General features: G+C 44.6%; 1 protein-coding gene across 28 annotated transcripts in view; it reads right to left on the minus strand.

Annotated features, from left to right (window-relative positions):
• Window positions 1-25075, minus strand: part of snap91a (synaptosome associated protein 91a) — a 329189-nt gene that overhangs the window by 77891 nt on the left and 226223 nt on the right. For 26 of the 28 annotated variants that reach the window (XM_038799504.1, XM_038799494.1, XM_038799506.1 and 23 more), the window contains 4 exons: window positions 21584-21693; window positions 12254-12354; window positions 10542-10556; window positions 10223-10378 (listed from right to left, as the gene is read on the minus strand). In XM_038799504.1, the coding sequence (XP_038655432.1) occupies window positions 10223-10378; window positions 10542-10556; window positions 12254-12354; window positions 21584-21693 (382 nt within the window). The remainder of the gene's footprint in view (window positions 1-10222; window positions 10379-10541; window positions 10557-12253; window positions 12355-21583; window positions 21694-25075) is intronic. The other 2 variants (XM_038799512.1, XM_038799515.1) reach the window with 1 other exon arrangement.

Here is a 25075-nt window from a genome sequence, read left to right on the forward strand (position 1 = left end):
ATCTATGCCCCCTGGTCATTGATTCCTCCACCTATAAGAAAAGCTTCTTCCTATCTATTCTACCTATGCCCCATATAATTTTGTACATCTCAATCATATATCTTTCTTTCTTCCCCCCCCCCCCAACCCCCCCCCCCCCCCCCCAAACCCCCCCCCCCCCCCCCCCCCCCAACCCCACATCCCTCCCAGGTTCCAGAATTACATACAATACTCTAGCTGTTGCCTAACCAATGTGTTCTAGCCCTCAATGTTCAAATCTCTCCATGGTCTCACCCCCTTCTCCAACCTCCTCTATTCCTATAAACCCCAGAACTGTGTCCCTCCAATTTTCTTGCACACACATGGCAGTCTTCATTACATTATTGCTGGTTATGCATTCAGATGTAAAGGCTATAAACTTCTCCACTTTGCTCTCCAATTTTAAGATCTTTTCTAAAACCTAAATTCTTGACTACACTTTTAATCACCTACCCTATGTCTCCTTTTTCAGCTGTGTCAATTCTTAAACAACCCTATGAAGCAGCTCGAGATGCTTTGCCACATTAAAGATTCTATATAAATGCAGTGTTTTTGTTGCCAATTTATCCTAGAGTGGGTCCATACTGGTTACTGCCATGATGCAAGTATGGAAAAACTTATAAATGCTCACATGGCAACATTTAACATGCCATGAGTCAGGCTGCAAGATCAGTAAAACAGATTTTACCATTTAATGGACTGCAATTCAACTTCTCATAGGAATAATTTTTGGATTTACAGATTTCAGTAAACAAAATACATCTATCAGTTTTAAATTAGAGTTAAAAAGGAACAGTTTTAAAAGTGATAGACTACTAAGCATTAAAGGCTAATTGCCCTATATTACATTAATTATGTCTCTCTGAAAACAAAGATAATTGAGCAATGACGTAACAAGGTATTCTTCTGATATTTTCATTGAGTGATTTGTTCCTTTTGCAAACACTTGATTTAGGAGTTATTTCTTGTATCGCAGTTGAGTTAGTACAAAGAACAATGCAGCACAGAAACAGGCCTTTCAGCCCTCCAGGCCTGTGCAGATTATGATGCCCGTCTGAATTACCCTTCTGCACTTCTGGGGTCCATACCCTTCCATTCCCATTGTATTTGCCAAGATGCCTCCTAAACGCTGCATTCATACCTGCTTCCACCACCTCCCTCAGCAGAGTGTTACAGGCACTTACCACCCTGTGTAAAAAAAAAACTTCCCTTGCACATCTCCTCTAAACTTTGCCCATCGCGCCTTAAACCTATGTCCCCAATAATTTTCACCCTGGGAAAAGGCTTCTGACTATCCACTCTGTCAATGCTACTCAGAATTTTGTAAACTTCAATCAGGTCATCCTTCAATCTCTGTCGTTCTAGTGAAAACAATGAGTTTGTCCAACTTCTCCAGACCAGGTAACATCCTGGTAAATCTCTTCTGAACTCGCTTCTAGGCCTCAACATCCTTCTGGTAGTCTGGGGACCAGAATTGTACGCAATATTCGAAGTGAGGCCTAATCAAGGTTCTGTACAGCTGCAGCATGACTTACCAATTTTTATACTCAATGCCCCAGCCGATGAAGACGAGCCTTCTTGACTACCATTTCCACCTGTGTTGCCACTTTCAGTGATCTGTGGACCTGTATGCCCAGATCTCTCTGCTTGTCAATACTCCGAAGGAATCTACCATTTACTGTAGATTTCCCACCTGTATTAGACATTCCAAAATGTTTTACCTCACATTTGTCCGCGATAAACTCCATGTGCCATTTCCTTGCCCAAGTTTCTAACTGTAACCTGCTGCATACTCTGACAAACCTCATCACTATCCGCAACTCCACCAACCTTTGTGCCATCTTCAAACTTACTAACCACACCAGTTACATTTTCCTCCAAATCATTTATATACACTACAAACAGCAAAGGTCCAGCACGGATCCCTGCGGAACACCACTAGTCACAGCCCTCCAATTAGAAAAGCACCCTTCTATTGCTACTCTCTGCCGTCTATGACCAAGCCAGTTCTGTGTCCATCTTGCCAGCTCACCTCTGATCCCGTGTAACTTCACCTTTTGTACCAGTCTGCCATGAGAGACCTTGTCAAAAGCTTTACTGAAGTCCAGTAAAAGCTTTACTGAAGTCCAGTAAAGTCAAAGGCTTTACTGAAGAACTGGTCTGATTAGTAAGTTCACGGACAACACAAAGGTTGGTGCAATTACGGATAGCGATGAGGACTGTCAAAGGATACAGCAGGATTTAGATCGTTTGGAGACTTGGGCGGAGAGATGGCAGATGGAGTTTAATACGGACAAATGTGAGATAATGCATTTTGGAAGGTCTGATATAGGTAGGGAATATAGTGAATGGTAGAACCCTAAAGAGCATTGACAGTCAGCGAGATCTAGGTGTACAGGTCCACAGGTCACTGAAAGGAGCAACACAGGTGGAGAAGGTAGTCAAGAAGGCATACGGCATGCTTGCCTTCATTGGCTGGGGCATTGAGTATAAAAATTGGCAAGTCATGTTGCAGCTGTATAGATCTTAATTAGGCCACACTTGGAGTATAGCGTTCAATTCTGGTTGTCACACTACCAGAAGGATGTGGAGGATTTAGAGAGGGTGCAGAAGAGATTTGCCAGGATGTTGCCTGGTATGGAGGGCATTAGCTACGAGGAGAGTTTGAATAAACTTGGTTTGTTCTCACTGGAAGGAAGGAGGTTGAGGGGCGACCTGATAGGGGTCTACAAAATTATGAGGGGCATAGACAGAGTGGATAGTTAGAGACTTTTCCCCAGGGTAGAGGGGTCAATTACGAGGGGACATAGGTTGAAGGTGTGTGGTGAATGTAATTCACACTGTATTGTATTGTATGGTATTGTGTCCTTGTGGGCTCTGTCTGTGAGCCGTTGCGCGGCTCTGCCCATAGGGGGAGATGAGGAGCTTATACAGGATTCCACCCTTGGCCCCTCCCACTACCGGAAGTATAAAGTGCTGCAGCCTTGTAAGCCTGCCCTCAGTTCTTCTGGTCGCAGGCAGGCTCAGTTATAAGACTATTAAAACCACAGTTTACTTCCAACCGTGTTCCGAGTGAATGGATGGTCACATCAATTTAATAGTCTTAGAAAACTTGAAGAAAACTACTATGGAATCAGCCCTCAAACCTCATCGACTAGAACTCGACTCGCAGGCTGCAGAGGTGAAGGAAATCTTCCTACACTCGCTTCGATGTTTCAAGGCCTACCTGGCTGCATCGACCACCTCCGAGACTACAGAAGAGCAGAAACTCAGCCTACTGCACACAAGGGTGAGCCATCGCATCTCTACGCAACTCAATTGTACCGACTCCTATACGGAGGCCCTTGCTATGCTCGACCAATTGTACGTGCAGCCTGTAAACGAGGTCTACACGCGGCACATTTTCACTACCTGCCGCCAGCGCCCCGCAGTGTCGCTAGAGGACATCCTGGGTGATTTAAAAGCCCTTGCTCGGGCCTGCAACTTTCAGGCTGTAACGGCCTCCCAGCATATGGAACTCGCTGTCCGTGATGTCTACGTTGCGGGGCTCCGGTCTAACTATGTGCGCCAGCGACTACTCGAGAAAGGGGCCCAGAACTTGGAGGACACAGTAGAGCTAGCAATTACTATCGAGGTCGCGTTCCGAAGTCTAAACTCATTCCCCACGGACCAAGCGACCCAATCGTGGACCCCCGACCGGCAACTGCCCCAGGCCTGCACCGCGTGGCCACCCACTCACTATGGAGCGCCAGCGTGCCATTTTTGTGGCCAGCCCCAACACCCACGGAAGCACTGCCCGGCCTGCAACGTGACCTGCAGCAGCTGCGGTCGAAAAGGACATTATGCCAGAGTATGCCTGGCAAAATCGAAACCCTCCAACTCCTCCGCAGTCCAGAACAATCGCTCCCCCAACTCGCAGGACCCGCAACGTTGCAGCATGTCTGCCGACTCCGCCCGACATGTGCGACTCATGGGGGCCGTCTTCTTGGCCATCGCCCGATGTTCACCTCGACGACTACGACCTCCACGGACAGTCATCACGGGGCCACTCCAGCACTGCTGATCGAGCCGCCGACTACCCGCAACTCAACGCAGTCACGTTGGATCAGTCGCGTCCGAAGCACCTCCAGAACTCGATGATGTCCGTTCAAATCAACGGATACAAGACACTGTGCCTCTTCGACTCCAGGAGCACCGAAAGCTTCGTACATCCTGACCTGGTAAGACGCTGTTCGCTTCCTATCTTCCCTGCAAGGCAAACTGCCTCCCTCGCCTCGGGCTCGATTTCCAATGCAACCTCAAGAGCCTTACACTCAGCTTCGGCGGACCCTTACCTCCACTAACTATATGCAGCTTAGCGACTCTAAAAATCGACCCCCCTCCACTCTTCGCTAACCTAACGGCTAACTGTAAACCAGTAGCCACTCGTAGCAGGCTGTATAGCCTGCAGGACAGAGTATTCATCAGAGCCGAAGTCCAGCGGCTCGGCTGCTACGTGAGGGAGTCTTAGAGACCAGTAACAGCCCCTGGAGAGCTCAGCTGGTGGTCGTCAATACCGGGAAAAAGTTACGGATGCTGGTTGATTATAGCCAAACCATTAACCGGTTCACGCACCTCGATGCATACCCCCTCCCCAGAATTGCAGACATGGTCAACCAGATCGCCCAGTACCGCATATTCTCCACGGTGGATCTGAAGTCTACACACCACCAGCTCCCAATCCGCCCGGACGACCGCCACTACACGGCGTTCGAGGCAGATGGCCACCTCTTCCATTTCCTCCGGGTCCCCTTTAGCGTCACGAATGGGGTCTCGGTGTTCCAACGAACAATGGACCGAATGGTGGACCAGTACGGGCTGCTGGCCACGTTTCCATACTTGGACAATGTCACCATCTGCAGCCATGACCAGCAGGACCACGACGCCAACCTCCACCAATTTCTCCAAACCGCCCAGAAACTCAATCTCACCTACAATAAGGAGAAATGCGTTTTCCGCACTACCAGACTAGCCATCCTCGGCTATGCCGTGGAAAACGAAGTCCTGGGCCCTGACGCGGACTCTTACAACTCCCTCTCCCTGATTGTCCCAGGACCCTCAAGAGGTGCTTGGGATTTTTCTCTTATTATGCCCAGTGGGTCCCCCAGTATGCGGACAAAGCCCACCCACTATTTAAGACCACACTCTTCCCACTGTCAGCAGAGGCCCGCCATGCCTTCAATTGCATCAAGGAGGACATCGCCAAAGTCGCCATGCGGGCGGTGGATGAATCCGTCCCCTTTCAGGTGGAGAGCGACGCCTCAGAGGTCGCTCTCGCCGCCACTCTGAACCAGGAAGGGAGACCAGTAGCTTTCTTCTCCCGGATCCTCTCCGCTTCGGAACTTCGACACTCCTCAGTCGAAAAAGCTCAAGCCATTGTGGAAGACGTACGGCACTGGAGGCACTACCTCGCAGGTAGGAAGTTTACCCTCATTACCGACCAAAGATCGGTTGCCTTCATGTTCGACAACTCGCAAAGGGGCAAAATAAAAAACGATAAAATCTTGCGGTGGAGGATCGAACTCTCCACCTATAATTATGACATCATATATCAACCGGGGAAGCTCAACGAGCCCCCAGATGCCCTGTCCCGCGGCACATCCTCCAGCGCGCAAGACGACCGCCTAAAGGCTATCAACAACGACCTCTGCCACCCGGGGGTCACCCGGCTCGCCCACTATGTCAAAGCCCGAAATCTGCCTTTCTCCACCGAGGTGGTAAAAGCCATCACCAGGGATTGCCCGATCTGCGCGGAGTGCAAACCGCCCTTCTATAGACCAGACAAGGCCCACCTGGTAAAGGCATCCCGGCCCTTTGAACGCCTGAGCATCGATTTCAAAGGGCCATTCCCCTCGACCAATCGAAATGTGTACGTCCTCAACGTCATAGACAAATTCTCCCACTTACCCTTTGCCATCCCGTGCCCCGATATGACCTCCCGTACAGTCATCAGAGCCCTGCAGTGTCTTCACCCTGTTCGGTTTCCCCAGCTACGTACACAGCGACAGGGGTTCGTCCTTAATGAGCGACGAGCTGCATCAGTACCTGCTCAACAAGGACATCGCCTAGAGCAGGACTACCAGCTATAACCCCGGGGGAACGGGCAGGTGGAGAAGGAGAATGCGACGGTCTGGAAGACCGTCCTACTGACCCTACTGTCCAGTAATCTCCCAACCTCCCACTGGCAGGAGGTCCTCCCCGACGCGCTCCATGCAATTAGGCCCCTCCTGTGCAGTGCCACTAACCGGACCCCGCACGAACGATTATTTGTTTTCCCTAGGGGCACTACCACGGGGGCTTCGCTCCCATCTTGGTTGAGGACACCGGGCCCGGTTCTCCTCCGGAAGCACGTCCGGACACACAAAACGGACCCACTAGTAGAGAGGGTACTACTGCTACATTCAAACCCACACTACGCCTTTACTGAATACCCCGACGGCCGTCAGGACGCCGTTTTCCTCCGGGACCTGGCGCCTGCAGGATCCACCACCACCACCGCCGAGGTACCCCTCACACTACACCCCTCCCGACCCCCAACGCCCTTCACCCCTGCGCCCATAGGTTTCCTGCACCCCCCTTTGCACCGGTCAGGAACGGAGCTCGGACCGAAACACCCCCGGAGTCCACCCCCATACCCACACCGACCGTCACCACCCAGCCACCCGAAGAGGCTGCAACCCCGGTGCTTCGCCAATCCCAAAGGACGACTCAGCCACCGGACCGGCTCGACCTGTAGACCCGTCACGCCCGCCGGACTTGATTTTTGTACAGGGGGTGAATGTAATTCACACTGTATTGTATTGTATGGTATTGTGTCCTTGTGGGCTCTTGTCGGTGAGCCGTTGCGCGGATCTTCCCATAGTGGGAGATGAGGAGCTTGTACAGGGCTCCACCCGTGGCTCCGCCCATGGCCCCTCCCACTACCGGAAGTATAAAGTGCTGCAGCCGTGAGAGCCTGCCCTCAGTTCTTCTGGTCGCAGGTAGGCTCAGTTGTAAGACTATTAAAACCACAGTTTACTGCCAATCGTATTCCGAGTGAATTGATGGTCACATCAAGGTGTGAGGGGCAAGGTTTAGAGGAGATGTACGAGGCAAGTTTTTTTTTTTTTTTAAAAACACAGAGGGTAGTGGGTGCCTGGAACTTGCTGCCAGAGGTGGTGGTGGAAGCAGGGACGATAGTGACGTTGAAGTGGCATCTTGATAAATACATGAATAGGATGGGAATAGAAGGATCTGAATCCCGGAAGTGTAGAAGATTTTAGTTTAGACGGGCAGCATGGTCGGCGCAGTCTTGGAGGGCCGAAGGGCCTGTTCCGGTGCTGTACTTTTCTTTGTTCTTCTCTTTGTTCCATGTAGACAACATCCACTGCCCTTCCTTTCTCACAAATCTTTGTCACTTCCTCAAAAAAGTCGATCTAAGTTAGTGATGCACCAAATTCCCTTCACGAAACCACGTTGTCTCTCGCTGATAAATTCTACATTATTGTAGATTAATCTCTACAGGTTAGATAAGATCAGATAACATTTCCAGGATTTACCCATTACAAGATTGGAATGAAATGGTCATTAAATTAAAATACAACTGCGGCTATTTTGTGCCTGGTCAAACTTTTGAACCCCCTTCAACAATTTAGATTCAGTAGAAAAATGAATATAACTGGAATTGTTAAACAGCTAAGAGCTGTATTGTAAGTGGACAAGATACAATTATGAGGTTATGCTTCAGTTATACAGGGATTGGTGAGGCCACATCTGTAACAATGTGCACAGTATCGGTCTCCTTATTGAAGGAGGGATATAAATGTAGTATAAGCAGTTCAGAGAAGGTTTACTAGATTAAACCTGGAATTGGTGGGCTGTCTTCCAAGGAAAGGTTGGACAAGTTTGGCTTGTATCTGCTGAGAGTGCAGAAGGCAATAATTCAACTAATTGAACCGGAGGGGACTTGACAAGTTGGACTTGGAAAAAATAGTTTCCTCTTGTGGGAGAATCTAGAACCAGGGGTCACTGTTTAAAAATAAGGGGTCGCCCTTATAAGACCATAAGAAATATTGTTCTCTTGGAGGCTAGTGTGTCTTTCAAACTCTCTTCCTCAAAAGGTGGTGGAAGCAGAGTCTGAATATTTTTAAGGCAGACATGGATAGATTCTTGATAAGCAAGGGAGTAAAAGGTTATCGAGGTAGACAAGAAGTTGGAACGGAGGTGAAATGTGATCAGCATTATGCTATTGAATGGTGGAGCAGGCTCGAAGGGTAGAGAGGCCTACTCCTGCTTATAATTTGTATGCTCAGGTTTGAAAATCATATTACTTTTCCAGTAAGTCTGGTTGCTATGGTTAAAAAAAAACACATAGCTGCAGGAGCTATGTTTCAATTTAATTTACACATTATTTAGTTTAAGCATAATTGTCCTAAATGCAATATTATGGCTATCTTGGATGAAACATTACCAATGGTATGAAACAGAAATTTAAACATTACTCTTATTGGAGAAGTCACATGACAAGTCTTGTTTAAATCGCAGGCTCAGAAAATCTGCAAGAAACCAGTGGTTTGATAAAGTGGCCTGTACAAGATACAGGTGCAAAGAAATGCAAAACAAATTGGATTAATTTCTTATGTCTATTCCAGTGTCTTATATTGCAAATGTACAGGTGAATTAACACTAGGCTTGTTTTGCTACCAGAATAACCCGATACCGTTATCTAGGTTCACTTCCAGTCCTGATAAAAATTCATTAATCTGAACATTAGGCTGAATATTAACTCGGGGGTGTGAAACCCGGAAAACAAGATCAATGTTCAAGCAGAATTTAATAGATGGATCTGATCAGCAATCTCTCTATTACCAAGCAGTCACCTAAAAGTGAGAGATCGCTAGCTATTGGGAGGTAGGCCGTTGGCACGAGGCCACGGAGCAGAGAAGACCTGGGGAGTTTGGGCAATCTTGGGTCATCAGGGACCAGAGGCAGACCAAAGGCTGGGTTCGGGGTGACTGGAGGTCAGAGACAGATCAGTACCCAGAATTGGAGAGACCAGAGATTTGAGGCTTCGCAGAGGAGACTATTGGAAGGCGAGGTTTGGTTAAACAGGTAGAGGATAAATTTATTGTCCATCGTAATTGCCCTTGAATTGAGTGGCTTGCTAGGCCATTTCAGAAGGCATTTAAGACCACTCTTAACAGAGGTCTGGATGGCAAATTTCATTCCCTAAAAGGACATTAGTGGCCCAGATGGGTTTTTAACAACAATGGTTTCAGATATTCCAGAGGTTTACCAAGTTGAAATTTCATATTCTGATGTGATTTGATCCCAGAGGATTACCCTGGGTCTCTGGATTACCTGTCCACTGACAATACCACTACCCGATCACCTGGATATCACACTCGCCCATTAGCAGATTTCCTGAAGCAACATTCAGCCAAATTTTTCATTTTAATGACACAAGCCAGCCATTTGGAAGGTTTAAATTTCCCCCCAAATAGCTGCTACTGCCTGGCCAACTTCCATTTGGCTGGAAGCCCTGGCTCAGAATGGCTGACAGCGCTGTAGTTCCAGGAGCTTCAGTGGCAGCAAGGGCCATGACTGGGACAACAGGCAGTCCTGGATAAGCTAAAAGGGATTTCTTGAGGGAGGCACCCTCTCCTTTTCTATCAAGGTCCAAGCACTGGTGCTGGCAAAATTCCTCCCTTCCTCTGAACTTCTGCTAGCCTCAAAAATTGAGGATGGATGCAGTCCTGGCCTCAATTGGTGCAAGGCCACATAGGCTGCCCAAGATCTCACCCACCACATGTAAAATTGCAGATAGGTCAGCAGTACGCAGGAAGGTCACCCTGAAACCTTTAAGGGCCCTCCCCGTTAGTAAATCTACTGGCAGGATACTGTAAAATTCTGCCCATTATGTATAGGCACCAAGTTTGAACAAATAAAAAGAACTTTAAAGAAGATACAGATCATTTCACATCAGAATAAATTTAATTGAATATTTACAATCACCACCTAATTTAAATCTTAGCTTTTCATAATCCAGACATATAACAGCCCAAAAGGAGATATTTCTATATCAATTGTAGCCAAGCAAAGACAACAGAAATTGCTGAAGATCTTAATTGAGCTAAGATCCCTCCTGTTGCCGAGATACCAGTATCATCAAGACACCCAAACTGACCTCCAAAAAGATCCAGATCAGTGGTTGTTGCTGTAGCAGCAGCAGGTGTAGCAGTATCAGCAGTTGTAGGAGGGGTGGTCAAGGAAGCCTCTGTTATAAATGGATCAGAAGGTTGTGCCTCAGAGGCATTAGGAAGGGCAGGAGAAGTCAAAGAATCTGTATTGCAAGTGTCAAAAGTAAGGGAGAGGGAAAAGAAAAAAGAATAAAAACATTCTCTTGAAGCCAGAATCCAATCTGTTGTTCAGCAAGCAATGTAAAGGTGTGAGATGATGGTTTGTCAATATTAAGGAATTCTAATAAAATACATTAAATTACTCACCTTCACCCAAGAGATCTGTTTTATCCATTGCAACGGTGCAGAGTAAAGAAAGTGTAAAGAGATAATAGTTCAAAAATGCTTACCTTCAGTTATAAAAGGTCAATACATTATGGATTTCTGGAAATTATTTTTAAAATTACAGTAGCCAAGTTAATTGCCAAGAGTATTGAAACAATGCAAAATTCAATATCACATCACATTTTTTGCCTACTTCCCACAATTATCAGATTACTGCAGCTTACGTCAGTTTATTAAGAACTGTTCAGAATAATAATGCTACTTCTGTGCCAGCTCAGGTTTCAAAAGATGACAACACAAATTTCAATAAATCTTTTTATCCCCACCGTTTTTAATCATTCACATTCTTGATGTAATTTTTAGTTACATAATGAGCATCTCTACTGGTAAGGCTGAAATAATAGACATGTTAAAAGTTACAAGGTTTCAAACGCATCGTGATCAGCTCAAAAAGGTTTTCAACAGAAATAATCTTCTGCATTCTGCAGCTTAGGAAAAGCAATTGAAGATGCTGGGTTTGCGCATAGATGTAGAAATAGGATAATGTTCGCCATTATTTCTAGATGTTCACGTTATACAATAGTTAATGTTGCCCAAGACAAGTGCAATTAAGTAGTACTACAAGATATTTAAAATTTACCCTACAACATATACATGTGCTTTACATTTTGTATCTTTCATGGAAGTCAGCACTTCTCTTCAAATGCCATTTCTGGGTAACCCTCTTGAGCATGTTAAAAAAAAAAAATTCTGCCAAAACCATCTCGCTGAAAGTCAAATCAAGCGAAACAAAATTAACAGCATATCCTTTACCATGTTTATCAGGCACTGCCCAAGAGAGTAGATCAAGCTGTACGTCAATGGGTCATGTACAAACGCAGTCAATTCATTGAACTACAAAAATGGCAAAAACAAACTTGAAGGGATGGCTGGAGTGATATGGAGTGGTATTGCTCAAATATTAAAATAACCAGTTTGTCACCAGAACTTTATTTGCCCAGTCTCCTCATTTTGTATTTGTATTTTTCTTCATCTTGTTATTTCTACACTTGCCATATATCAATTATATACCAATTTCCTCATTAAAGCAGAGCGAAATGCAGCATAAAGGGGAGGAAACAGTTTTAAAACAGGCTACCCAATTTGATTGAATATCTGAAAAACATCGAGTCATACAAGAATGTGTGAGGTGACATTTTATTCTTTGAGGTTGGATTTTGTTTTGCTATTAAATGAGCACACTTACTGCTGGTATTTAATACAATCCACACATCTTGTAGCCTTCAAAGTATTTAACATGTTGATTACGTAACTTGAAAATTGGTCTAAATTACTTAATGAGGTGACCGTCAGGAAAACAAATTAATGAAATGCTTTGTACAAGATAGCTTTTCTTCCTATATTTACTTTTTAAAAACTTGATTTCAAGCTAAAATGTCATTGTTTTGTATTTAGATTTAAGTAAATTTTAAAAAATCTATACCAAAGAATTATGCCAGAATCTATGTGCTATATTGCTCATTCCAACAGAAATCCTTCTCCAAAAATTAATAGTGGCAAAGTGAAATAACCAGGAAGGTTCAGTACCAGTCGGCCGGATTTTGTGAATCCTAAAATGGAAAATAAACCAAAACACTATTTTATGAATATCTTGCCAACAGGTTAAAACTATTGTTGCAATGCACCGTTCTTACCTCCCCATGCACTGGCTGGTGAATTAGCAGCCACTGTTGATTGCACTGTAGATGTAAAATCTGGTTGAAGGTCAAGAAGATCACTGGATAATTTAGATGCACTGAAGTGAAAAAGGAAATGCTATTAATAATTATTTCAAATTATTGAAATATTTCTCCCATTTAAATTCAGGTACAATTGTAATAAATTTGCAGGCGTTCTTTAGTGCAGACATTGACATAGAAGTGCTTTTAATACAGATTTCAAATAAATACTTTTTAAAAATAAAAACATTACCCGTAGAAACCATCAGTGCAGACACTTTAGGGACTATCAAATTATCTGATTTATATGCAACCATGGTGCTTTGAATTTTGTCGAGGGGAAAAATATTGCCTCCTAGTTCTAACCAGATACACAAATCCCCAAGTGACGTTTGTAATAGGAGTCCAGTTGTGCACAAGACTTTAAAAAGGTTAGGGTTTTTTTTAAGGGGGGGGGGGGTGTGCAAAATAGTATTATAAATGTCAATTACATTTAAAACAGGTCATTAGTTTCAGCAGCTAAAATATACATCGAGGTACATAAAACTGGGGCAGTTGCATTTCTCAGAAACAAACACACTGAGCCCTGGTTCTACAGTTCCATCATTCACTTGGATTCAGAAACCCAATGCAAATTCATTACATTTGCAAATAGCACTCAACTATTTAGGTTACAAATTAACATCTGGTGGGTCAGAATGACAAAATAAAGTTGAATACTATGCAAGCTAATAGGAGATAAGTTAGTGGGAGATAAATTTTCATGTCACAAACGATAAACTCCATGCTATTTTAATAGGCAAGGGTGAAATTAAGCGATACTTGTAAAACATGTAACCATCTGCCTACTGTCAACTTTCTTTAACCTGTAATACTTAGGCAAGGATTGGATACAAATACATTATTGTATTTGCTTCAAAACATTTGAGAGAATTTCCAATAAAGGTCAATCACAGCTGCAGGGCTGGCCCCCTCGCAGCCATTTATCTCTTTTATCTGGATCTCCAAACTGTGTGGGCATCATTAAATACCATGTAGAGAAGACATCATCACTGCTTTTGAGATAATGGACGCCATGGCATTATGATATTGCGGTGGTCAGAAAACACAATTAAAAGGGCATCCTCTTGGTGTAACTAGAACATGAATCTAATGTGAACAGCTCAAATGGTGGCATTTACTGCACTTGCACTCATTTGAAACATTGATACATAAGTTCCATGCCTAGTCCAGCCAATGGTCTATTTTCATATTAAAACGAGCCCTTACAAATATTTCAGACACAGTTTCCAGTTCATAGAGGTATCAACCAACGAAATTAGGGAAGGCGGTAGCGCAGCGATATAATCACTGAACTAGCAATCCAGAGACCCAGTGTAATGCTCTGAGGACCAGGACTCAAAGCTCACCACAGTAATGGTGACATTTGAATTCAATAAATATCTGGAATTAAAAGTCCAATGATGACCATGAATTTGTTGTTGACTGTTGTAAAAACCCATAATTTGTTAATGTCGTTTAAGGGAATGAAATCTACCATCTTTATCTGGACTCGCCTCCATGTGACACTCTAAATCCATAGGAATGTGGCAGACTCTGAGCTGGCCTAGTGAGTCACTCAGTTCAACTGCAATTAGGATGGGCAATAAATACTGGCCCAGCCAGTGGCACCCACATCCTATGAATGCACAAAAAACATGTCTGCGGTTGAAGGATTTAACATTTATACAGCACATTTTACTGTGCACAGAGATGTCCGGAGGTTGCAAGTCTTCACAAACAGCAACTGATTACAATTCAGTGCAGTAAAGGTCAATGCTGCGGTAACCCTCAATTATATACGTTGACCTGGAGATGGCAGTGCAGTTGAATACCAGCTATTATTGCAAAGTGCGCATTCAACTGACTTGATAAGAGCTTGTAGGTTTTTTTTTAAAGTATGGCTACTGAGATAGTGACAAATGTGGATATCAAATCAAAGTGTCACTGCACCCACATTTGCCATTCTTTTTTTCCTCATTAAAATCATGGAACACAACAGTAATCCCAATGGATTGGTTTTCTGTAGCAGTACGCAACAATGCTGGTCAATTTGGTAAAGAAAAAATACACAAACTTAATAAAAGTGGCACTCTCCAAGCAAAATAATGTAATGCCTGGAGAAAAATACAAGTAAAATAATGTGAATGACATTAACGCACGTAATATTTCTTTCAGATTTGGAATCAACATATGGAATGGAAATTTTGCTTCAAGAAATCTAACTTCAGCTGAACAAACCAAGGGATTAATCATACATACAGTTTATACAAGGGCAAACAAAACTCTGGTGCGGCCGCATTTGGAGTATTGTGTGCAGTTCTGGTCACCACATTATAGGAAGGATGTGGAAGCATTGGAAAGGGTACAGAGGAGATTTACAAGAATGTTGCCTGGTATGGAGGGAAGATCATGTGAGGAAAGGCTGAAGGACTTGAGGGTGTTTTCGTTAGAGAGAAGAAGGTTAAGAGGGGACTTAATTGAGGCATACAAGATGATCAGAGGATTAGATAGGGTGGACATCGAGAGCCTTTTTCCTCGGATGGTGATGTCCAGTACGAGGGGACATAGCGTTAAATTGAGGGGAGATAGATATAGGACAGATGTCAGAGGTAGGTTTTTACTCAGAGTAGTAAGGGTGTGGAATGCCCTGCCTGCAACAGTAGTAGACTCGCCAACACTAAACGCATTCAAATGGTCATTGGATAGGCATATGGACGATAAGGGAATAGTGTAGAGGGACTTTAGAAGGGTTTCACAGGACGGTGCAACATCGTGGGCCGAAGGGCCTGTACTGCGCTGTAATGTTCTAATGTGAACTTCAGAATAGACCCCAATTATAATTTTCACTGTACAATGATAACATTTACATTCAGTGCTGCAGCCTCCAATTGTTAAGACATTCTTCTGCTTTGTGAACTGCAGTGCAACATGCATCAGGCCTGAACACAAATTCCCAACAAAAGCTTGGCTTGAGATGTGCCTCACAATTTTGGTAATGTACCTTCTGATAATAGGGCCACTTTTTCATTTATGAGCCTCAGAGCGAATGTCAGTACATTCCTCCTCCATAGGGAATGCCACATAGCATTTGTTCCTCTTCTTTACTCAAGGTCAACAAACCCTTCAAGCAGGACTCACTAAGTAGGAACTGGGAACCTGTTATTTTCTCCCCAGTTCCTCAAGGGTTTCAAACATAGAACAGTACAGCACAGAACAGGCCCTTCGGCCCTCGATGTTGTGCCGAGCAATGATCACCCTACTTAAACCCACGTAACCCGTATACCCGTAACCCAACAATCCCCCCCATTAACCTTACACTACGGGCAATTTAGCATGGCCAATCCACCTAACCCGCACATCTTTGGACTGTGGGAGGAAACCGGAGCACCCGGAGGAAACCCACGCACACACGGGGAGGACGTGCAGACTCCGCACAGACAGTGACCCAGCCGGGAACCGAACCTGGGACCCTGGAGCTGTGAAGCATTGATGCTAACCACCATGCAATCATTCTTGGCTCAAGTGATTGCAGATCAGCTAATTCTAAACAGATTAAATTTGGGGGCTTTAAAAACAGAAAATGACGGCTTCCAGTGATGCAAGTAGGAGTCAGATGCACGAGGAGGCCTTCCATTTGAAATAGTTTATTTTTAAAAAGGTGCAACGGACACTCGCAGGAACTTCAAAACCCAACATCGATAGTTGAAGACACCGACCTGACGAAAATGCCCAGAATATAAAAAATAAGGAAGATGCCGGCTGCAATCACTCCTTGGATTTTGAGGCGTCGTAGGATGCAAGAAATAAGATGGCAAGAGAGGACTCTCTTTCCTCCCTGCCGATCACGCTGCAGACGGCATACATCAGCCGCATACTAGCAGTGGAATTGAGGAAACAGGTCGATGAGGCTCTGGCTCATGGGTCTTTAAAATTACAGAATGAGTAAAGCACGTGGTGCCACAATCAGATTGGGACCTTATACACTGAACAGCATCACTAACCTCCCCTCCAGCGCCCCTGTCACAATCACATATCTACCCCCCGATCTGCCACCATCTTCGCCATCTGGAAGCGTACCCTTTTGCCGACCATTACCGCTACCCCTCAAGCCCTTCCGTCAAATCCAGAGTGAAACACCTGACTAACCCAGCCCTTTTTAAGTCTCACCTGGTCATTCACCCTCAAGTGAATCTCCTGCAGCATTGCCACATCGGCTTTCAAACTTTTAAGATGCGCAAGCACCCTTGACCTCTTGATCGGTCCTCCTAACTCACTAACGTTCCACCAACTGGGGGTCTCTCACACCCCCCCCCCCCCCAACCACCCTTCTTATCCACCATCATCATACCACCGGACCCTGCCCATAAGCCTGACCCGCCTCTATCCATTATTAACATCGAACCCCTTCCCCCCCTCCCAAACCCCGCCCCCCAAATTTCCTCTTGAAAAAACATCTCCCACCATCAATCCCTTCCCCCTCCCCCCTCTTGCTCGCCTCATAGGCCCATTGAAGCCTGCTATCCAGGCTCCAATGTCCGCAGTCCTCCTCTCACCTCAGTTCACTAGCTGACTTTAGTTAGCTAGCGCGGGTGGCTCCCCCCGCCAAGATATATTGTGCCCTCCCACCCAGTCGCAGAGCAAGAAAAAACAGAAACAATCCAACCCATACAATTCACTAAAATAAGATATAACCGTCGCAACACAGAACGCCAATCAACCCAACCATTAACTTGAACTCTATGACAATGTAAAGAGAAGTAAATTACAATACACATCAGCAAAAAGAAATCTGTAGCATTTATACATTTCCAGCTCCCCAATCAGAGTCCACAGTCTCTCTTCCAGCTTTGCTCCTCATGCCTGTCCCAAGCCTTCTGCACTCACGAACGCCTCAGCCACCTCCACTGTCTCGAAATAAAAGTCTTTGGCCTCATACATTACCCTCAGCTTTGCCGGGTACACCATACCAAATCGCACTCTCTTTTTGAACAGTGCCACCTTCACTCGCCTAAATGCCGCTTGTCATTTTGCCAACTCCACCGCCAAGTCCTGGTAGATTCGAACTACCGCACCATCCCACAGCACCTCGCGCTTCTGCTTTGCCCAGCTGAACACCTTCTCCTTCATGCAGTACTTATGGAAGCAGATAATTACTGCTCTTGGCTGCTCGTTCACTTTGGGCTTCGGACTTAATGACCGATGAGCTCGGTCTAGCTCCTACTGAGAGTGGTTCTCGCCCTCTCCCATCAGCTTCGTCAACTTCTTAGCAAAGTATTCTGCTGGCCTTGGGCCCTCTATCCCTTCGGGAAAGCCCACAATTCTCAAATTGTGCCATCTCGAGCGGTTCTCCAAGTCCTCAAATTTTGCTTGGAGTCCTCTGTTGACTTCCACCATCCTCCGCAGCTCGTCCCTCATCGAGATGAGTTGGTTGCTGTGCTGTGTCACGGCCTCCTCCACTTCCTTTATCTTCTCACCTTGCTCTCGCACCTCGGCCGATGATTTTGTCACAGCTACCCTAACCGGGGCAATTGCCTCCCCCACCATTGGTTTCAATGCGACCGCCATCTCCTTCCTCAAGGCCTCCAAATGCCTCGCAAACTGTTTAACTGTTTTTCCAGCTCTACCGCCATCACCTTGGTCACCTTCTCCACTGCAAGTTGTGCGGCCCCACCATGCGGTTCGGCATCCGCCATCCCGTCAGCACTTTTTCTCGTCTTCTCATTCAGCGACGAGCCCGCGTTTCCTCCCTTCTTCGACGCTGCTTTTCGCATCCTTTAACGGCATATTGTTTTTCCTTTCTTTTTTTTTCTTTCCCCTATTCCCCCTTCACTTTCCTGTCCTCCTTCAATCCGTTTTTTTCTTTGAAAAACAGTCAATTTTTCAAAGGGGTGGGGAAGAAAAAAACTTTCACCAAACTTATTTAAAACTTCTTTCTCTTCCTTTTTTTGCATCCTGACTTTCCCTGGGGCTGGACTTCAACCTTCTTAGCACTCTCTAGGTGGGAGCCATCTGACGTGGGACATCCTTCTACATCCTGCCGTGGCTTCAGGCCCGCTGCCTCGGCCCCCGCTTGGCTCCACCCCGCTGCTCTGCCCTTCGAGCGCGTGCTGGGCCCGTCGCCTCGGCACCAGCGCGGGGTTCTTTGCTGGTTTTCAAACCGGCCCCGCTAGCTGCCCGTGACAGTCCCAAAGGCTGTCAATAGTTGGGGGTGGGGGGGGGGGGGGGGGGGGGGGGGGGGGGGAGAAAATCGAAAAGTCAGGGAAACCCCTGAAAGCGCCGCTAATCGCTTCCCGATGCGGCCATCCCGCTCCCAAGCGCCACCGGAAGTCCACAGTAACTTCATTTTTGAAGCCTACTTGTGACAATAAGCGATTTGCATTTCATTTCAAATGATTTGGAGGATTAGTAAATTTACAGATGACACAAAGGCTGGTGGAGTTGCTGATAGTGATGAGGATCGTCAGAGGATACAGCACGATATAGATCAGTTGGAGACTTGGGCGGAGAGATGGCAGATGGTGCTAAATCGGACAAATGTGAGGTAATGCATTTTGGAAGGTCTAATGCAGGTAGGGAATATACAGTGAATGGTAGAACCCTAAAGAGTATTGACAGTACAGGTCCACAGGTCACTGAAAGTGGTAATGCAGGTGGATAAGGTAGTCAAGAAGGCATACGGCATGCTTGCCTTCATTGGCCGGGGCATTGAGTATAAGAATTGGCAAGTCATGCTGCAGCTGTACAGACCCGAGTAGGCCACACTTGAGTATAGTGTTCAATTTTGGTCACCACACTATGAGAAGGATGTGGCGGCTTTGGAGAGGGTACAGAGGAGATTTATCAGGATGTTGTCTGGTCTGGAGGGTAGAAGCTATGATGAGATGTTGGATAAACTCACTATTTTTACTGAAACAACAGAAGTTGAGGGGGCGACCTGATACAAGTTTACAAAATTATGAGTGGCATGGACAGAGTGGATAGTTAGAAGCTTTTTCCCAGGGTGGAAAAGTCAATTAGTAGAGGACATAGGCGTAAGTTTTTTTTTTACACCGAGGGTGGTGAGTGCCTGGAATCTGCTGCCAGCGGGAGGTGGTGGAAATAGGTATAATATCAACGTTTAAAAGGCAGCTTGACAAATACATTAATAGGATGGGAATAGAGGGAAACAGACTCTGGAAATGCAGGTTTTAGTTTTGACAGGCATCATGATCGGTGCAGGCTTGGAAGGCCAAATGGCCTGTTCCTGTGCTGTTCTTTGTTCTCAACTGGGTTTCCTTTTTTAATACGATGTCATACTAATAGTCATATTTGGGGTCTCTGACTCACCAGTATTTTATTTGGCAGTAGGGGTGGATGTCCTCATCTTTGCCTCTTTAGTGGCTAGGAGGTGAACATTGCTTAGTTGTTGGTCTCCCACACCACCTAGCATATTCGCCTGGTTGGAGATTCAATGTCATTTCTACATCCGGAGAAAATTAACTATGTTATCAGGGGATCGTTGAGGAAATTCTATCCAAGGTGGCCACCATTTATCATCTGCTTCCACAGCTACCAAATGAAGGAGAAGGTCTTGAGATGAGTGAAGCAGAATTGAGAGGTGAAGTGGGAAGCGGTTGGTCTTTGGATATACCAAGATCTTACAGCGGAGCTGGAGAGAAGGCTGGTAAGCCTTTGGTTGGGTGAAGGCGTTGTTATCTAGCAACAACATGGAGGTTTGGAGTGATCTACCTGGCGAAGCTGACTCAACTCGAAAGACTATTATTTTGAGACGGTGGAGGAGACGGAGACGTTCGTGAAGGCTTAAGAACTAGGGACAGAGGTGAGTTTGGACTTTGATGATGTTGACTGTGATCTTGCATCTCCCCTCCCATTGTTCTTGTTATTTGGGGGTTGTTGTGGTAGTGGGGAAGGGAGCGTTTGGGGGTTAAAGGGATTTGTGCGTTTATTAGTGTTGGGTTTGTGGGATTATGGGGTGGGGAGTTTGGAAGGCTTGGCCGCAGGGCTATGAGGAGGGATGGGGCCAACTCACTAGCGAACGCAGATTGGCGAGTGTCAGGAGCGAGGTGGGGGAAGGGGTAGCAGTCGTTGGATCCTGTATGAACAGGTTTCGAAGAGCATGGGAGATGTGAATGGGGATAGGGGATGGGGAGATACTGGGTGAGGTATTTTGAGAGGAAGTGGTTTTGGGGAGATTCTGGGAAGAGAGCGAGAGTTTTCTCACACTTGGAAGAGTTTAAAGCAGTTACAGGAAACTCATCCGAGGGTGGACTAGATGAGAAAGGGCTGGGTGAGCCTGGTGTTTCACTCGGGCCGAGGGTGAAGGACTAGATGAGGAAGGGCTGGGTGAGCCTGGTGATTCACTCGGGCCGAGGGTGAAGGACTAGATGAGGAAGGGCTGGGTGAGCCTGGTGTTTCACTCGGGCTTTTCAACAAGGTCGGGGGAGGGGGGGAAAAAAGAGATTCCGATGGGGTTTGGTGTATATACCCCAAGCTGGGATGGTGTTTCTGAAGAAAGCGCTGGTCAGTATTCTGAATTTGGATACTCATGAGTTGATTTGGAGGGGGTTGGGGGTGGCCTTTGCCTTGTTGATTGCTTGCAGGCAGGTTCTGTTGGGCTGGAGGTCAGCTTCTTCACCCTGTGCCTTGGCATGGCTGGGGGATCTAATGGAGTTTTTTTACATCTTGAAAGGCAAAATTTGCCTGGGGGGAGACGACGACGGCAAATGAGGGGTTCCACAGGAGGTGGGGTTTGTTTATTTGTATTTCGGAGAGCTAGTTACTGTAAACTGTTGGGGTAGGGAGTAGGGGTTGGTGTAGGGTTTATTGTGTTTGTGCGTGCGTGTAGTTTTTTGTTTTGTAAAATGTTAAAATGCTTAAAATTTGAATAAAAATACTTTTCAACTAAAATAAAGTGAACCCACAATTTGACCAATACGGCCTTTTGAGTACTTTAATTTCCACCACTACTACCTCTCCAATGCATGGAATAAATTTAAATTTCATTCTAAATATAGCTTGGAAATCGTCTCAGATTATACATTGAGGAACGCTAGTTTCAAAATAAGAAATGTTATCAATGCACCTGAATAGTTTATTTTGCAGAGTTACAGCTTTACTAATTTGTATAGACTTACGAATATGACAATTATATATAGAAACATTGGTCTGCCTACAGGTATGTTTCAAACTGACAAATAATTTCATTAGTCTTTGCAAGAGGCAAGTAGTATTCTAATAAAACCTTCAATTTGAGAAGAGACTCACTTTATTGGAGCTACAGAGGCTGGAGGTGAAAACAGATCGACTACTGCAGATGTATCGGCCACCTTTGCTGGACTAGAAATGGGAGATGACCCTGTGTTTTCTGGGGAGCCCTGGAAGGAGAAAGATACATTTAAAACCTTGTGTAGTGAAATCTGTTTACTGGACTACTCATAAGTTCAGAATTTACTATTATTTACACAACCACAAAGTTTGAATCTCTCTGTATCTGAACTAACTCAAAAATGCCTTTGTGAAGTAATATTAATGAACGAATGTTTGAGCATTTGAGCTCCAGTCCTAATTTCTTGTCAGTTTCTAGTCATCTCAGGAGGAGGATCTGATATTTGTTTTACATTCAATCATACATTAGTCTTCTCAAAGAGAGAGCTTTTTACCAAACAACTTACTCTAGTTTCTCTCTCAAATATAGTACACACAAACAAACAAACAAACAAACAGCAAGTTACCCTAAAACTTTCTGTGGATTTGTTCTATTACTGCAGATACATCTTCCTGCACATAGCTTGTCAGGCACTTATTAGATGTCAGAATCCAAGTGAATTAATTTAAGTTATGCTCAGAGTTCGTAGCCATAGAAAATGTTGGAAATTCTCATTGTGCAAAACAAATTTGCTTGAAGATTCCCAACATTAAATCGCCACAGCTCTAGTAATTTAAGCACAATGGCTTTAACAATAAAATATCAAAATTATACCATAATTGTCACTCACTGTTGAAATGGCCTATTTGTCTTTTGACCCTCAAAGCAATGGTGGGGTTGATCTGCAATTGACGTGTATATATTTTGGTTTCTGAGCATAAATAAATTACTGTAAAATTTGCCAAAATTCTTAGATTTATTAATTTATAAAGCAAATGCCACCCAGGGTCATATCGAAAAGGGTACATACAAGCTTGGTACAAAAAAACAACAGAAAGAAACTGTGACCAGTCACACTTGACTACTTTAGAACAATGCAGAATGCTGTTAATGTTCAATTCAGTGAGTACTGAACAAGCACAAGTAAGTGTTGCCACATGTCTGCAGTTTTGGTACTAATTTATCCAGTGGAACTCTGCTGAACAAGTTTTATAAAGTTGCACAATTTAAAACATTGTGATGTGGAGAAGATTGACACGATTGGTTGCATTAGGAGGAAGTTGGGGAAAAAAAGGCTTTTCAAGTGATAAAGAGGAGATCTTGGGTATTAATTTTAATAATTTATGCAAATAGACAGATGGAAATTATGTTTGTTACTTATAAATGCAAGAAAGTGCAAATTCAGTGTAATAATGACTAACAAGTAGAAAATGAATAGAGTAGAATTAGAAATTAGAGTGGGTGACACGGTAGCGTAGTGGTTAGCACTATTGCCTCATGCGCTGAGGGCCCAGGTTCGATCCAGGCCCCAGTACATTGTCCATGTGGAGTTTGCACATTTTCCTTGTGTCTGTGTGGGTCTCACCCCCACAACCCAAAAGATGTGCAGGGTAGGTGGATTGGCTATGTTACATTATTCCTTAACTGGAAAAAAATAATTGGGTACTCTAAATTTAAAAAAAATTAGGTAGACTCAATGGGATGAATAATAGCGACTTATCAATATCATGCCAAACTAATTGTAGCTCATAAAATGCTGAACATAAAGTCTGAAAATGGAATGTAAATTTGCTGAACTTATGCTGAGCCTGTGTTAACTGCACTGTCAGATTATCCATCGCAGTACCATAGGTAGTTCTGGTCGCCATACTTGGAAAGAAATTGACTGGCACTACAAAAATGATACCAATAAACTGCATTCATATAATGCCTTTAAATGTACATGACTCAAAATAGATACTGAACAATATTGAGAGTAAGGTTTTGGCAAAGTGGCAACATTGTAGAGAGGTTTTCAAGGTGGGGGCAGGCAATTCAGAGGAAGACACTGTTAGCTGAGCAGAGAGTACCAGGCATACAGATTGGAGAAAGGTACAATGAAGTATAAGATTGGCTTATACAACTTATCAACTACAGGATTTGAAATTTAAAGAGAGAAGTGGTGAGAGTTCAGGTGAAGGGAAACTTTGAAATTTAAAGAGAAAGCTTACAATAATAGAATTCTTGTCTTCACCCAATTCGATTCATCAGATGGGACAGGGAGAGAGTTTGACTAACAATCCATTAATAAAATAACATTCATGCAAATAACAGCAGTTAAAAAAAGGCTCTTTATCTGATTGTGCAAAGCATTCACGAGATAAATGCTTTTGATCTCGTGTCATTGCAGAGACAGGATTTCACGGTGACGAAGGTTAGAAAATACATATTCCAGCGTGTACAACATTTTAAAAAGACAGACAGAACGGAAAAGAAGGATGACACGAGGACAAAGTAAACACGGATTTTGGCTCAGACGATCAGGAAATAGAATCAGTATGGGTGGAAATCTGGAATAACAAAGATCAGAAAACACTAATGGGAGCAGTTTATCAGCCTCCTAACAGTAGTTATATCATTGGACAGAAATTAATCAAGAAATAATTTGAGCTTATAACAAAGGCAATGAACTGTTGTGTTTGTCCTTTGTACAAAGAACAAAGAAAAGTACAGCACAAAAACAGGCCCTTCGGCCCTCCAAGCCTGCGCCGACCATGCTGCCCGTCTAAACTAAAATCTTCTACACTTCTGGGGTCCGTATCCCTCTATTCCCATCCTATTCATTTGTCAAGACGCCCTTTAAACGTCACCATCGTCCCTGCTTCCACCACCTGTTCCGGCAGCGAGTTCCAGGCACCCACTACCCTCTGTGTTTAAAAAAAAACTTGCCTTGTACATCTCCTCTAAACCTTGCCCCTCGCACCTTAAACCTATGCCCCCTAGTAATTGATCCCTCTACCTTAGGAAAAAGTCACTAACTATCCACTCTACCTCTGCGCCTCAATTTTGTAGACCTCTATCAGGTCGCCTCTCAACCGCCTTCATTCCAGTGAGAACAAACCAAGTTTATTCAACCTCTTCTCATAGCTAATGCCTTCCATACCAGGCAACATCCTGGTAAATCTCTTCTGCACCCTCTCTAAAAGCCTCCACATCCTTCTGGTAGTGCGGCAACTAGAATTGAATACTATACTCAAGTGTGGCCTAACAAAATTTCTATACAGCTGCAACATAACTTGCCAAATTTTAATACTTAATGCCCCGGCCAATGAAGGCAAGCATGCCGTATGCCTTCTTGACTACCTTCTCCACCTGTGTTGCCCCTTTCAGTGACCTGTACACCTAGATCTCTCTGACTGTCAATACTCTTGAAGGTTCTACAATTCACATTACATTCCCTACCTGTATTCGACCTTCCAAAATGCATTACCTCGCATTTGTCCAGATTAAACTCCACCTGCCATCTCTCTGCCCAAGTCTCCAAACAATCTAAATTCTGCTGTATCCTCTAACAGTCCTCATCACTATCCGCAATTCCACCAACTGTTGTGTCATCCGCAAACTTACTAATC

The sequence above is a fragment of the Scyliorhinus canicula genome, chromosome 6, assembly GCF_902713615.1.
Source record: "Scyliorhinus canicula chromosome 6, sScyCan1.1, whole genome shotgun sequence".
NCBI classification, from domain to species: domain Eukaryota; kingdom Metazoa; phylum Chordata; class Chondrichthyes; order Carcharhiniformes; family Scyliorhinidae; genus Scyliorhinus; species Scyliorhinus canicula.